The sequence below is a fragment of the Triturus cristatus genome, chromosome 12 (assembly GCF_964204655.1).
Source record: "Triturus cristatus chromosome 12, aTriCri1.1, whole genome shotgun sequence".
NCBI classification, from domain to species: Eukaryota; Metazoa; Chordata; class Amphibia; order Caudata; family Salamandridae; genus Triturus; species Triturus cristatus.
Genome location: NC_140595.1, coordinates 41,198,856 through 41,211,720, shown reverse-complemented (window position 1 = coordinate 41,211,720; position 12,865 = coordinate 41,198,856). Strand labels below are relative to the sequence as shown.

The 12,865-nt window shown below is 41.9% G+C and overlaps 1 protein-coding gene across 1 annotated transcript in view; it reads left to right on the top strand.

Annotated features, from left to right (window-relative positions):
* COMP (cartilage oligomeric matrix protein) overlaps nt 1-12,865 on the top strand; it is a 103,089-nt gene that overhangs the window by 47,250 nt on the left and 42,974 nt on the right. The window contains exons 4-6 of the mRNA XM_085640005.1: nt 1,539-1,714; nt 3,674-3,811; nt 12,376-12,450. Coding sequence (XP_085496131.1) covers nt 1,539-1,714; nt 3,674-3,811; nt 12,376-12,450 — 389 coding nt within the window. The remainder of the gene's footprint in view (nt 1-1,538; nt 1,715-3,673; nt 3,812-12,375; nt 12,451-12,865) is intronic.

Here is a 12,865-nt window from a genome sequence, read left to right as displayed (position 1 = left end):
GAGTCCTGGTGGTGGGCACATTAATTTAGTTTGAAAAAAATATTAGGAGAGGAGGGTTTGTGAGCCCCCCTTCCCGGGCCAGTTACTGGCCAGTGTTCTTATCCCCTGCGTCCTGAGCAGATATTTATTTTTTCCTTATATATATATTTGGGAGGGGGGGCCTGTACTTGCCCGCAAGAGTGCAGGCAGGGAACAGGGAATGTGTTCCTGCTGCAGAAGCAGTAAAGACTGCTCCACCGGCGGACGCAAATTTAGTGTTCCTAGCTCCCACTGACACCCATCATGGGTTCTGGCTGGGGAGTCGGCAAGCCTGCTGAGGTCTTGGGCCTTAACCCAAAGACCGCCATCATTTACAAAAGTTGTGGGGAGACGTGGGTGAGGCCAGGGCACCCAATAAAAAAAGAAGCAAGTCAAGATCCTGCCGACAGCCAGGATGGATGTCTTCTGGAGTGCTGGCGGGGTCACTGGGGTCCTAGGTCTCGGACCTCACCCCTCAGCCCCCAAGGTGACATAAACTTACTGGGGGATCCGGGCAGACCTGGGCATCCATAAATGAACAATAAAACAAATTTAGATGGCAGGAATATGAAACGAGTTGATCATCTCATATTTACTGCCCATAATGCCCTGCAAGGGTTTTTAATGTTTATTTTTTTTTCCTTCTGGTGCCACAAGAAGAATCAGGGGTGCCACCAACTTTTTTAAAAAATATTGTGGTGGGCTGCAGGGAGAGCAGCAGTGTCCCTAACAACATTTAAATACCTCTAAGTAAGCCTCCTCATTCATTGAATACATGACCACAGGATATCTAATCATCTTTTTTTAAGTACTATGCTTTTCAGCTTGAACGTGGGGGTCCCTTATGGTAGGTTCCATGTCTGCATTTCCTGGGCTAGAATGTCAAAGAAAGTCTCAAATACAAGTCTATGGTTGTTTCAATCCAATAAATCTTTATTTAAAATATGTTTGTGGCAATTATTATTAAGTATTGAGATGTGTGTACATGGGAATACATAGAATTATAGGTAGTGAATATTTATTGTGGTGATTTATTGACAAAGCCAATAGGCCTCCTTGTATATATTGAGATGCCAAGCCAATAGGCCTGCCTTTGATATTTTGGTATTCTGACCATTTGACAAAGCCAGTAAGCCTGCCTTACTTACAATGGCACCCCTTTATACAGCTACTGTACATTGAAATAAACCCTAGAAATTCACTGAAAAACAAAGCCTAAAGTGACAGTATAGTATAATGTCTGTTAAAACCTAAGATTTTAAACTAAAAACAAAACACTGAAATTCACCAGTTATAGTTAACTGAAGTAACTATATGTTGCACCCTCCCCATGCACTGCTTATGACCTCACGTACATCACATATAATAACTATGACATAATCGATAACATCAATGCGACATCTGAACTGACATCATTGATGACAACACTGTGCATGGTGGGGGCACATGTTGGTGCTTCACCCCTAAATTGACATTTATATCTGTGGATCTGAATTGTATTTATGTCTCATCTCGATCAGGGATAAATCCTGGAGCCATCGGACCTGGAATCAGCGTGACTGCGTTTAAAAGAAGGTGTATCCCAAACCCATGTTTCCCCGGGGTGTCGTGCATAGAAACAACAACGGGGTTCTTGTGCGGCGCATGCCCGCTTGGCTTCACTGGTAATGGAACTCACTGCATGGATATCAATGAGGTGAGGAACAAAAAACATGGTATTCCGATTTATTTCTGCTCCACCGGGGATGTATTTCTTGCCCACCAATGAGATAGACCTCTTTTCATTGGCCTGACTTGCATTTCACCCCATCGCACCTGCAGAACGTCAAATAAATCAAGAACAAAAAAAACACAAAAACCTAACTTTCTTTAATGTAATGTGGTGTAAATTAATTATTTATTTAATTTTCCTTTGTGGCCGTCTGTCAAATCACCCCCTCGCACCCCCCCCCCCCCCCCCCCCCTTAAACCGCCCCCAACGTTCTTACTTGCACAGGCCGTGGGCTGAGGGAAAGTGCTCTAATGTCCTTGGACCAAGTTTGTGCTTGATAAAAACTGCACAACAAATAACTGGCCACATTCTAACAAAGTTGGGAAAGGAGGAAATCAGAAGCACAAACAAACATTACCTGGTTTCAGTATTCTGTTGAGATGTCATTTGCGCCAATGTGCACGCGACAAAGGGTCTAATCACCACATTTTTTGTCCAAAGTTGAACATTCTCTTCTTCTGCTTCATAGAAACAGTGGACAGCTCTGCCCACAAATCATTGACCCTGTAAAGTCAATTTCACTGGCGGTGGGCAATTTTGAACTGTTTCCGGACAATATTGCACCAATGCCTGGCAATTTATTTAGCAAAAAGAACACCTGTGTCAGTTGCCGAGGCATATAATGGTCCAGGACTTGTGTATAATTGGCGGGCACCAATTCAGAAATTGGCCAGCCTTCGGCAATGTACATGATCTGCCCTCAAATTCGGTCCTGCAGAAATCAGCTGGTGTTGAAACTTGCCCACTGGAGTAAAATTAATATAGACAAGGCGTTCTTTGCCTGCCACCAAGCAACAAGGTGGGCAACACCCATAAAAGTGTTGATGTTTTGGGTATTTAAAAAAACATTGCAGCTTCTTTTCTACTCTGTAATTTATTCATGCGAAAAGCAGAGGGCGGAAGGGAAAGGATACACGTATTACACTGATGTAGCAAAGTTAAAGAAATTTAAAAAAAATTAACAATTAAAAAAAAAATCTTACATGTACATTTCCACCCCCAATTTGCAGCAAATTATCCTCATGCGGAAAATTCGATGATCTAATCATAGTAAATCTTGAGTATGCGTGGAAATCTGCTGCTCACACACTTTCCCATTAAGTACTCAGACCCAGAGTTACTAATGCTTTACCCTGGGCTCGCATTACAAAAGTGATGCAATCCTGGCCCAAAGTGCTGGAGTGGGATTTACTGTCCAACTCAAACTATGATTTGCATTGCAAAGTTCTCCAGAGTAACAAAGTTGCACTAAAGACAACTTTGGCTGAAGGGATGTGGTGTTCCATTTATTGCACAGTAATTGTCCCATCTGTTGAGGTTCTACTTGGCTGCAGAAAGGTCTTTCCTTGGTGCAAGTAGGTCTTTTCTTTGTTTGCGAATAACATAACATTACATAGGTGTTTACCTTGGGTGTTTTTGCCCCTTCTGTCTTTCAGTTTCAAATAAACATGTGCTTGTCAAACCCCTCTGTGGTCTCGCATTTACCTCAAGCAACATTCATAATTTGTTTTTATATACTAGTTAATACCATCCTGTCGCTGTTTCCAAGCGCTGCAAGTGGCAGGTGTTACTATTATCAAATGTAACAATATTGCATTTATCAGTCTCAAAAACATGGAAGGCTAAGTTGCCCCTGCCTAGATTCATACCTACAATCTGCAGATCATACAAGTGTCAGTAGTGTTTACTTAACCAGCTGAGCCATCTTGTAGGCTAGTGGGCCTCCTACATCAGGTGTTAGCAAAGCCAAAGTTTCCTGATGCCTTTCTAGCCAATGTTACATGTTTCCATGTACTGTACATGCATCTTGATGTCGTTTGGAGATTTAGCGGATCTTTTTTGCAATGCACAACGACTCATGCAAGTTTCTTATCTTTGTTGCAGTGCAGCGTCAATCCATGCCTCACTAAAGCCGGCTGTATCAACACTGCACCTGGTTTCTACTGCGAGCCTTGTCCTCCGGGAAGCAGAGGGCCAGAAGTCAAAGGTGTGGGCTTGGCATACGCGAAGGCACATAGGCAGGTACGTTCATTAACAATATGTATGCCAGCATTTACCTTTATCAATGGTCAACAACTTTAACCCTTTATGTATTTGCTGCTTTTTGTGACCGAATTGCCAGAAAGACAAATCCGCCACAAGACCTAGAGCATAACAAAGCAAAGGAGGTGTAAGTTCCCGATGTTCTATATACATTGTGATGGTGTGAATTTTCCTCACTGATGTATTCTCACGAACAGAGGTCTCGCCGTTAGTTTCAGCCAGTCACCTGATAAGTCATATGGGCAGCAGGACTCCAGAACCACTCGAAAGAAATTAAATGGCGAACCAGTTCCATCCATGTCACCACCTTCCATAGAATAGTCACTTGAATCAGAACATTCTGACACCTTTTTTTCATTCTTCCCACCTAAAGGCCTAACTGTAGACGCTCATGTGGTTTGTGTTTATGGTCACATTGTTTTCCGGTTTGTTTTGCCTCTACAAATATGTAACACCCCTCTTGTTCGGATTCCACAATTTAGGAATGTGCTTTGTATATTTGTCTTCTTTCTGAAGTTGATTTTTGACTGATTTTGTAGTGGTGGTTCACTTTCACAAGTCGGCTTGGCTTCAATTGATGCACAAGTGGTGCTCAATTCCTACTTTTGTGGATGGGCAAAATAGATGTGTAAACAAACCACTTCCGTACTTGCAACTCTTAAATGGCTGAATTACAATTGGGATGTGACCTTTGCAAAAGATTTAGAATTGGGTGGGTAATGGAAAGTCTTTAAATTGCTGGTGAAAATAGTAAAACAAGAGAAGACTACATAGTTAGAATTTTCTCCATCACACTCTTCCCACGGAGATGGATATTACACCAGTGGATTTTAGGTGGGATTCAATATTTCCTTCTGAAACTGTGCGTTAGGCCCCAAATAATCAAAATATTGCCAAAACAATTGTACAAAGCTGATTATGAAGGATTACTTATTACTCTAACTTGGCAGATAGCCTCCAGTAAAATCCAGTATAGATCTTTCTTCTAGACACTGTATTCTAAAAGTAAATCCTTAACAAGAGTAACACTGTACTGTTGATTTTCAATTTGCCTAGTGCTCCATAATCAATACAAATCTGAGCAGCACGTTCATACCTGTGTACAAAGAATAGTGGAGATTTTAGTGGTGAGGGTGAATGTCTGATATATTTTTTGATGAAATGTCTGATCAATACCCTCTGAAAAGGTTGTAGACTTAATTTCTGTTACAGACAAACACAATATATGCATTTCCTGAATTAGGACATTACTGCAGTAGAAAACATATCGGATTCAAGAGGCATGGCGGTATCTGTTCCCTTAGTTCAATGCAGCCATACCTTTTTGCTAATTCTAACAAACGTTCTTTGAACTGTTAAAGATTACTGATGTTTTTGTAAAAGTATGACTTGTCTCACATGTAACTGATTTATCACAAGATTATAGCTGATGGATGAGTTTTGAGAAACCAACATTCCAAAAGGTAAATAAACTAAATTTCGATTGAACAACGGACTTTGTTTCTCGAGCAGGGTATTTCCGAAAAACCTTTAAAAATAAGCACATCTTAGTGCCAAACGATTGGTTTTCCAGTGATTTCAACTTACCATAAGAAAGGCAGTGGTCTACGGATCCTTATGCCAAAGCCAACTCATTGGGCTAACTTATCCAGTCATTTTGTAAGAAGTGTGGGAGCCTTTTTTATGAACACAAAAGTTATCAGTGTATTTTCTGTGTACTGCTAACTCTAAAAGAGCTCAGAAATCAAGTGTCTCTATTCTACCGACAAATCACAGGTTAGAACCAAATGACCTGAATTACTTACAAAAAGAAAGGGGATTTTTATGCTCAATAGGCCTCTGCATTATTGATCAGCTTTGCTGTGAGAGTTAAAATGAAAACAAGTGCATCAATTCTCAAAATTGTTTTACAAACTAACAATAGATTTACATATTTAATTTATGTTGCTATCTTTAATTCTCTGTGATAAGTTTCACTTGTGCAAATTTGCATCAGTTCAGAGTATGAGAAGTATTCATCTCCAATCACACCTGAAAACATACTTATTGCTGACTTTGGAAAGAACAACATGGATGTGTGTTTCCAGGGTAAAACTGGTATGTCCATACACACAAACTTACAGGTATGTGATGTTCACTTAAAACTTAGTAGTACTACTTCCAAAAAAAACACCCAAATTCACCTCCCTTCCACTGCTTTTTCTGCATACACCATTCTGGCGGAGTTTCCATATTTGTAAACACATTCTGTTAATGTAAAATTCCATTACTCTTGAGTCTGGTTTTTAGGATTAATTCATTTTGATAACCATGTTGTTGTGTTATGTAGAGGTCAATGAAACCATGTTAGTCTTTCAAGCCCCACCGCAGCCCTCCCCGGCTGCAGTTCAGCCACCACATGGAAATAATCAGATCTCTGGCCCTCTCTAGGTGGATCTACTGCGGATCACCAATACAAACCTTACCAAATAAACACTTGCGGAAGCTTCAAAGGATTCAGAATTAGGACATGAGACTGCACCACCAAAACCAGAAACATATGACCACATGACCCTGCCCCCGAGACCCCACCACCTGCTCCCAGCTGAACAGAGGATTCTTTTCAAAACATCATGTACAGTGAACAGGACCTCCTGAAGCACAGGACCTGGGTCTTTACAGAAACTGGATCCCAGATATATTCCTTTAGAAGCCTCAGGTCCAACAGACGAAGAGATATCAAAAGCTAAAGGTCAAAGAGAACAAGCATGGGTGAAGATCCACTGAAGCAGAGCTCTACCGCTCGGGAGTGCCCCGGCCCGACTATTGGTAGTTCAGTAGAACAACCTTCAACGCAGGATGGAGCCCCTGCCACTAAAATCTAAATCAGACCTTTAGTCTTTTACAACCAGTTAGAACACCCCCTGTGAGCATTCTGATTGGTCAGTCCATGGACTGTATATAATAACATCTTTTTAATATAATGGCACTATGGTCTTGTGCAGAGCACGTGCGTGCAGACAGGCTCCTCGTCATCTGTGGGATTGTAGTTGTTGTGTCTGTGGCGACAAGGTGAATCAACCCACAAAGGTACACTGATAAAGTATTTTTTCTTTGTGGTAACCTCTGTGCACATTTGTTCTTCTACTTTGTGGGACGCTTGTCTACACCAATGCAGTCCCTGCTCTACCGCACGTTGGCGAATCGCACTCCTCCACAAGCTTACGGTCCAGTCCCGGTGTCCAGGGTCTTGGCTGTGGACTTGGTAGGATTTTGTGAAGGATGGACCCACTTCCCTCACAACAGCTCCCCCCTTCTTGGAAAAAATTACACTCCTCTGAGTAAGACACCAAACGGCTGCCAAACCCGAGTCCCTGGAACCAACTCTCCGCCAGAGTTTGCATTTCCTGATGGAGTGTGACACCCCCTGAAGATACGCAACTGGCGATGAACTTCTGGGCCTTGCTCCCGATGCTCACTTGGTTGTCCTTAAAAGAATGTCAGCCAAGGTTGATGAATGGCGAACCGTTGTTCAAGTGCCAGACTCCCATGCCCACTTTGATTGATGGACTGCAGGAGGATGCTCACCTCAACCAACAGGGAGCTCTTGTAATGCCTCAATGGGTCACTCCAGGCCACAGTGAGTCAACATTCAGGCTTAATGTGCACTTCACAAAGCCCCGGCTGTTCTTGGGATTACATCATTGGTAAGGAAATGGAGATGTCGGCTACTTGAAAGTTAAATATAAGTTGTCCGGTTGCACTGTGCAGGTCAATGATTTGCAGTACCAGTGCACTTCTGCTGTCCTCCAGGGAAGAATGGACTCTTGCCCAAAAGATGCCAGCGCACAACAGCCAGAAGCAATATTTGAGGTATTTCTATATACTCTAGTCTAGGCAGTGATTTATGGTGCCAGTGTGATGCCAGTTTCAGCGCATCTCCTTGTGTTTGCCAGAATTAATACTGTCACTCATTTTCCACCACCCGCATGCGATAAGAGTTCTATGATCGATTTGATAGGCCAGTATCAGTCTTGCCCATGCATTAGCATCCTGGGTAGAGATGGTCCTTCTACATCAGTCACACACACCCCTTCACATCTGATTTGGAAAAGAGAAGAGCCCTATCAGTAGGAGAAGAGTGTTGGGGAGCAAAAAGTTTATAATGAGCTTCTTGTGTCTCGTTTGTCGCATTTTCATTACTCCAGAAATGAGACGCAGGCACTTAACAAGCTTAAGGTAAAATAAGCTTCGGTGTTCAGCGAGGAGCTCACAGAGCAGAGCCAATCCGCCATTGAGTACACAGAAAAACATTGGCGCACAACAGAGGAGAGCACAAGAGATGGGCCAATCAGGAGAAGAGAGACAGAAGAGGAGGATCAGTACAGGCTCACTTATTGGGTGTGTCTCACAGCTTGAGTGTCACTCGTAAGTTTAACTTCTTGGAGCACTGACTCACACATTTGGTGCATGTCTATGCACCTAGAAGCACATTCTTTCTTGTTGGAATACGTCTCTCACATGGAGCCCAACAGCCTTACATAATGAGTGTAGGTCTTGTGTCTGATATAACGGGTTAATCAATCAATCAGAATTTATAAAGCGCAGCAAATCACCCATGAGGGTCTCAAGACGCTGGAGTTGCTAGCTGCTTCACGGTGCTCTGTTCATTCGAACAGCCATGTAAACAGTAAAAAAAATAGGGAAAAGCAGGAGAAAGCACTCAGAAGAACGGGGGAGGGGAAGGAGAAAGCAGTAAAAACGAGGCAAAAGCAGGAGTAAGAACTCAGAAAAAAAAGGGGAAAGGAAGGAGCAGGCAGCAAAAAATTAGGGAGAAGCAGGAGAAAGCACTCAGAAAAATGGGGGAAAGGAAGGAGAAAGCAGTAAAGCGAGGCAAAAGCAGGAGAAAGCACTCAGAAAAATGGAGGGATAGGAAGGAGAAAGCAGTCAAGCGAGGCGAAAGCAGGAGAAAGCACTCAGAAAAATGGAGGGATAGGAAGGAGAAAGCAGTCAAGCGAGGCGAAAGCAGGATAAAGCACTCAGAGAGACGGGGAGGAAGCAGAGCGGTGCAGCAGCATGGGGGAGCTGGGTCTGGGACCTGCTGGGTGTGGGTCTTATGTTTTGGAACACAGTTCCACTCACTGGATATGATTCTCACTACTTGGGGGATATTCTCACTAATTGTAAGTCTAATTTTCTGGAGCACTGTCACTTTTTAGTTCCTCACCTTCCAGCACAGTCCTTCTCTCTTGGTGTCTGTCCAATGCTTGAGTTCGCAGTTATGAGGTGCAAGTTTCACTTCTTGTCGCAGTATGTCTGTCATCCTTTAAGTGAGAATTTCTCACCTTGGAGCACAATTGTAACTCACAGGGCCTGTTTCACAAGGGCAAGTGTACACTTTTGTGTAAGTTACGATTTCTTTGGTATTCACAAACTACGAGTTAATAGTAAGTTTACAACTGCTTAGACTCTGCAGTCGGGTGGAAATTTCCGCACATAAAACGATAGGTCTGTTGAGGACAGACCTGTCCTTTTATGTGCAGAGTCCTCCGCACGACTGCGGAGTCTCTGCAGTCGTAAACGTACTAATAACTCACAGTTTGTGAATACTAAAGAAACAAACTGATACAAAAATGTAAGTTTACCTTTGTGAATGAGGCCCACACTATATGAGTGTCATGTGAAGATCACACTAGTTGTTAGTCCCATCCTTTTGAGGCACGGTGTCACTCTTTTGGTGTGAGTCCCACACCTTAAAGTAGAATCTCACTCAATCGGAGTGAGTCTCACTTCATGGAGCACATTCTTATTTGTGTACTTTCTCAATGGATCCATTGATTTTAATAGCACAAAAGGATTTTGGTCCAAAACCTCACGAATGTCTCCTACTTGAACTCTTGGCCTGGAGATCTCTACCGAACCCTTGCCTCGGGCCGAGTATTCAGGACTTTTCCTCAGTAGGAAGAAAGAATCGGGCAGCCGTGTGGAAAAGTGCAGGAGTTCAATAAATACTTTTGCTTGGAGCAATCAGCATAAAAACTGGTGGGTCACCATGCCTTCAGCTTGTGACCTGCTTGAGGGGAGAAAACTTTTTTAATAAGAGGCAGAGGGGGTAGAATGATAGGATATAGTGGTGTGGGGAGCAGAGAAGGTAACAGGGATAAGAGTGAACAACTTACAGAAAAAAAAATAGCCAGTTACCACCAACACAACTTGGTGACTTCCTTATAGAAGACGTGACTGGGACAATCTATGTAGAATCTGAGGTCTAACAGCGGTCAGATAAAAGAGGTAGGAAAAAAGAGGGCACAGAAAAAACATAGGACCACGGTTACCACATGATAGGTTTTGTGTGCATGAGGGTGCAAGAAGAGCATGGGGAAGATACACCGTGGCAGGACTAATGATGAGAAACGGGAGTAGGGGACTAGAGATAAACAAATCATGGCTGCCATTTCAAAATGCCAACCGGGGGCTGCTGGAAGAGTCACGAACAGCCAATGGAGAGAGTATATTGTAAGTGCAATCGCATGGCACATCTCATGGGGAGCTGAACTTGGGAAGTCTTCAAACCTCCTAGAGAGACTAACAATTGCCCTAGAAGACTATGCAATACTATGACTACTTCCGGCCACCGCAGGAGCCCCGGAGACACGGGCGTGAAAGCTTACTCACAGGTTATCAAAGATGGTTACTATTTCGGGCAGGTTCCACTCACTTAAGAACTTCCACATTAGAACATTCAATATTTTGACCCATAAATTTCTTTTTTGTACAATTGATTACAAGTTTTTCCTGGTGAAAAAAACCAAAAAGTCCAGGGAGCATTGGGTGGAGGTGGGTATAATTTATAGTAGAATGACGTTTCTGAAGCAACCAGGTGTGCACGTGTAATATCTGGAAAATGACAGCCAAAAATAGAGGTGAAGAGCAAAAGAACAACTTAAAAACTAATTAATTATCCATGCTTATCTTTTGCTCTTTTTATCTGTATTTATTTTGAGAAAACATGAATATGATACTAATATATTTGCATATTTATTTCACAGATAAAGATGTACGTGGAATTGTATTCCTCATAGTTTAGTCCTATAAGAAGTCATCTATAATGCATCGCTGGAATGCAATACACACATTTTGGTGCATGTGCACATCACCTGTTTAAAGCTTCTGTAAGAAAACTTGTCTCCCTTTTTTATGCACCCCTGAGTGTACACAGCTGTTGGAAAACCATTTGTGATTTACAGCATTAAAGAGCACTAAAATGAAGACCTGTTTTCCTCATCTTTCTTATTTAAAGATTTAAAAAAACAGAAAAATTGATGATTTTCTATCTGTTTTTATCTATAAAAATCAGTTAAAACAGAAAACTAAGAGCATTAAGATAGTAATTGAGACAACATTGTGATAAACAAAATCATAGCCACTACTATACCAAGTGAGATGTAGTGAACATTCCTAGGAGTCGGGATTGTCTATTTGTCACATGAATCTATCTTAGCCTAGGACCATAACCAGAGCCCTGAAACTGCTTTAGGAAATCTACTCACCATGGAGTAGAGCTGTATTTAGAACAGTTTATAGGTAAATGTATCTTATGTGGCTATCACGAAGATCTTCGGAAGGGCTGCTCCTGATGCTAGGAGTAGTTCCGGGATTCACGTATTCACTCAGTGCCCGACATCCACGGGCTTAGTTAGCCCGACAATTAAAACATATTCCGATTTCTTTTTTTAAAACATTCCATGTGAATTAGAACACTTATTTCAATATTGTTGTAGGACCTCAATTCATAAGGTCAATGAGATTTCTAATCAGCACTACATTTTAATTCTAGGTTGAACACTTTTACATTTGCATTGAGCATCTCATCTGCGATGCTCGCAGAACTAAACAGTTATTCTTCAGATCATGAAAAATTGACTTGGATCTGATCCTCCTGGACATCCGCAGGCGTCCACTACTCTAAATGCAAGTCTTGAAATATAACCTCTGTGTCCCAGTTTGTGAATCCATTTCCCATTAAGGTTTTGGCTTCTTCTCTTTCTGTCATTCAGTCTTTATATGTGTCCATGTGGACAACATGTCTTGTGTTATATTTGGTTACGCCAATTGGCATTTATATAGCTAACGCTTGGAAGTGGTGTTGCCTCTTAGGGCTGTTGGCTGCCCACAATGTGTATCGCTGCACATACTAAGGTCTGGCCAGTGCTTGTAAGTCTTGTAAGACAGCAGTCTAATGGCGCCATCTTGTGATGCAGTTGAAATACTACAAAAGGCCTGAAAACACACCTCTCCATGTATGGAGAGCACTCCAAGAGGCACAATTCAGTTTCCTGTCTGAAGTGTGCCCTCCATCACATTACAGTTTAATAGTAAATCTACAATCTAGTGTTTGTACAATATGCTATGTGATTTATAACACGCATATCTCCTTCCATTCAAGGCTCGTCAAATGGTAAACCAAATGTTTTAATTTTGGAAAAACTGGGTCATTGATGCTTTACAAATGACTACAAATGCAGCATCAATAAATAAACTTAAAGTTTTCTTTATTTTTGTAGATGTGCAGTGACATAGATGAATGCGAAAGCCCGGACAATGTATGCGTCCCGAACTCGATCTGCATCAACACGCTGGTAAATACAGGCGGTGCATGCTTTGTGATACCATGTTGCTTGCTATTGGCAGAGGAAAAGCATCACATGGCAGCCTACTATTTACATTTTTAGAGTTTTTTTTCTTTTTAATGTGACACTTAAAATAAAATACACACAGGCCCACGCAGACCCACAATTGCAGACATCCACAAAAATTAAACGTGTTCTGAATAATGTTTGATTTCTTGTAGTGTATTGGGGGTTATTCAGGTTGGAAGCAAGGTTTGTCTAAGGTACCATGACACTGACGCAGCTTGTGATGTATGTTCTTTATGGCTTCTGTTTTGGTCCACTAACTTTGTACATATCATTTCGGGGTACATATCTACAATCAGTGAGAACATTGTAATTTACATTACTTGAAACATTTGCTTTATGTTCAAGCAGAACATGT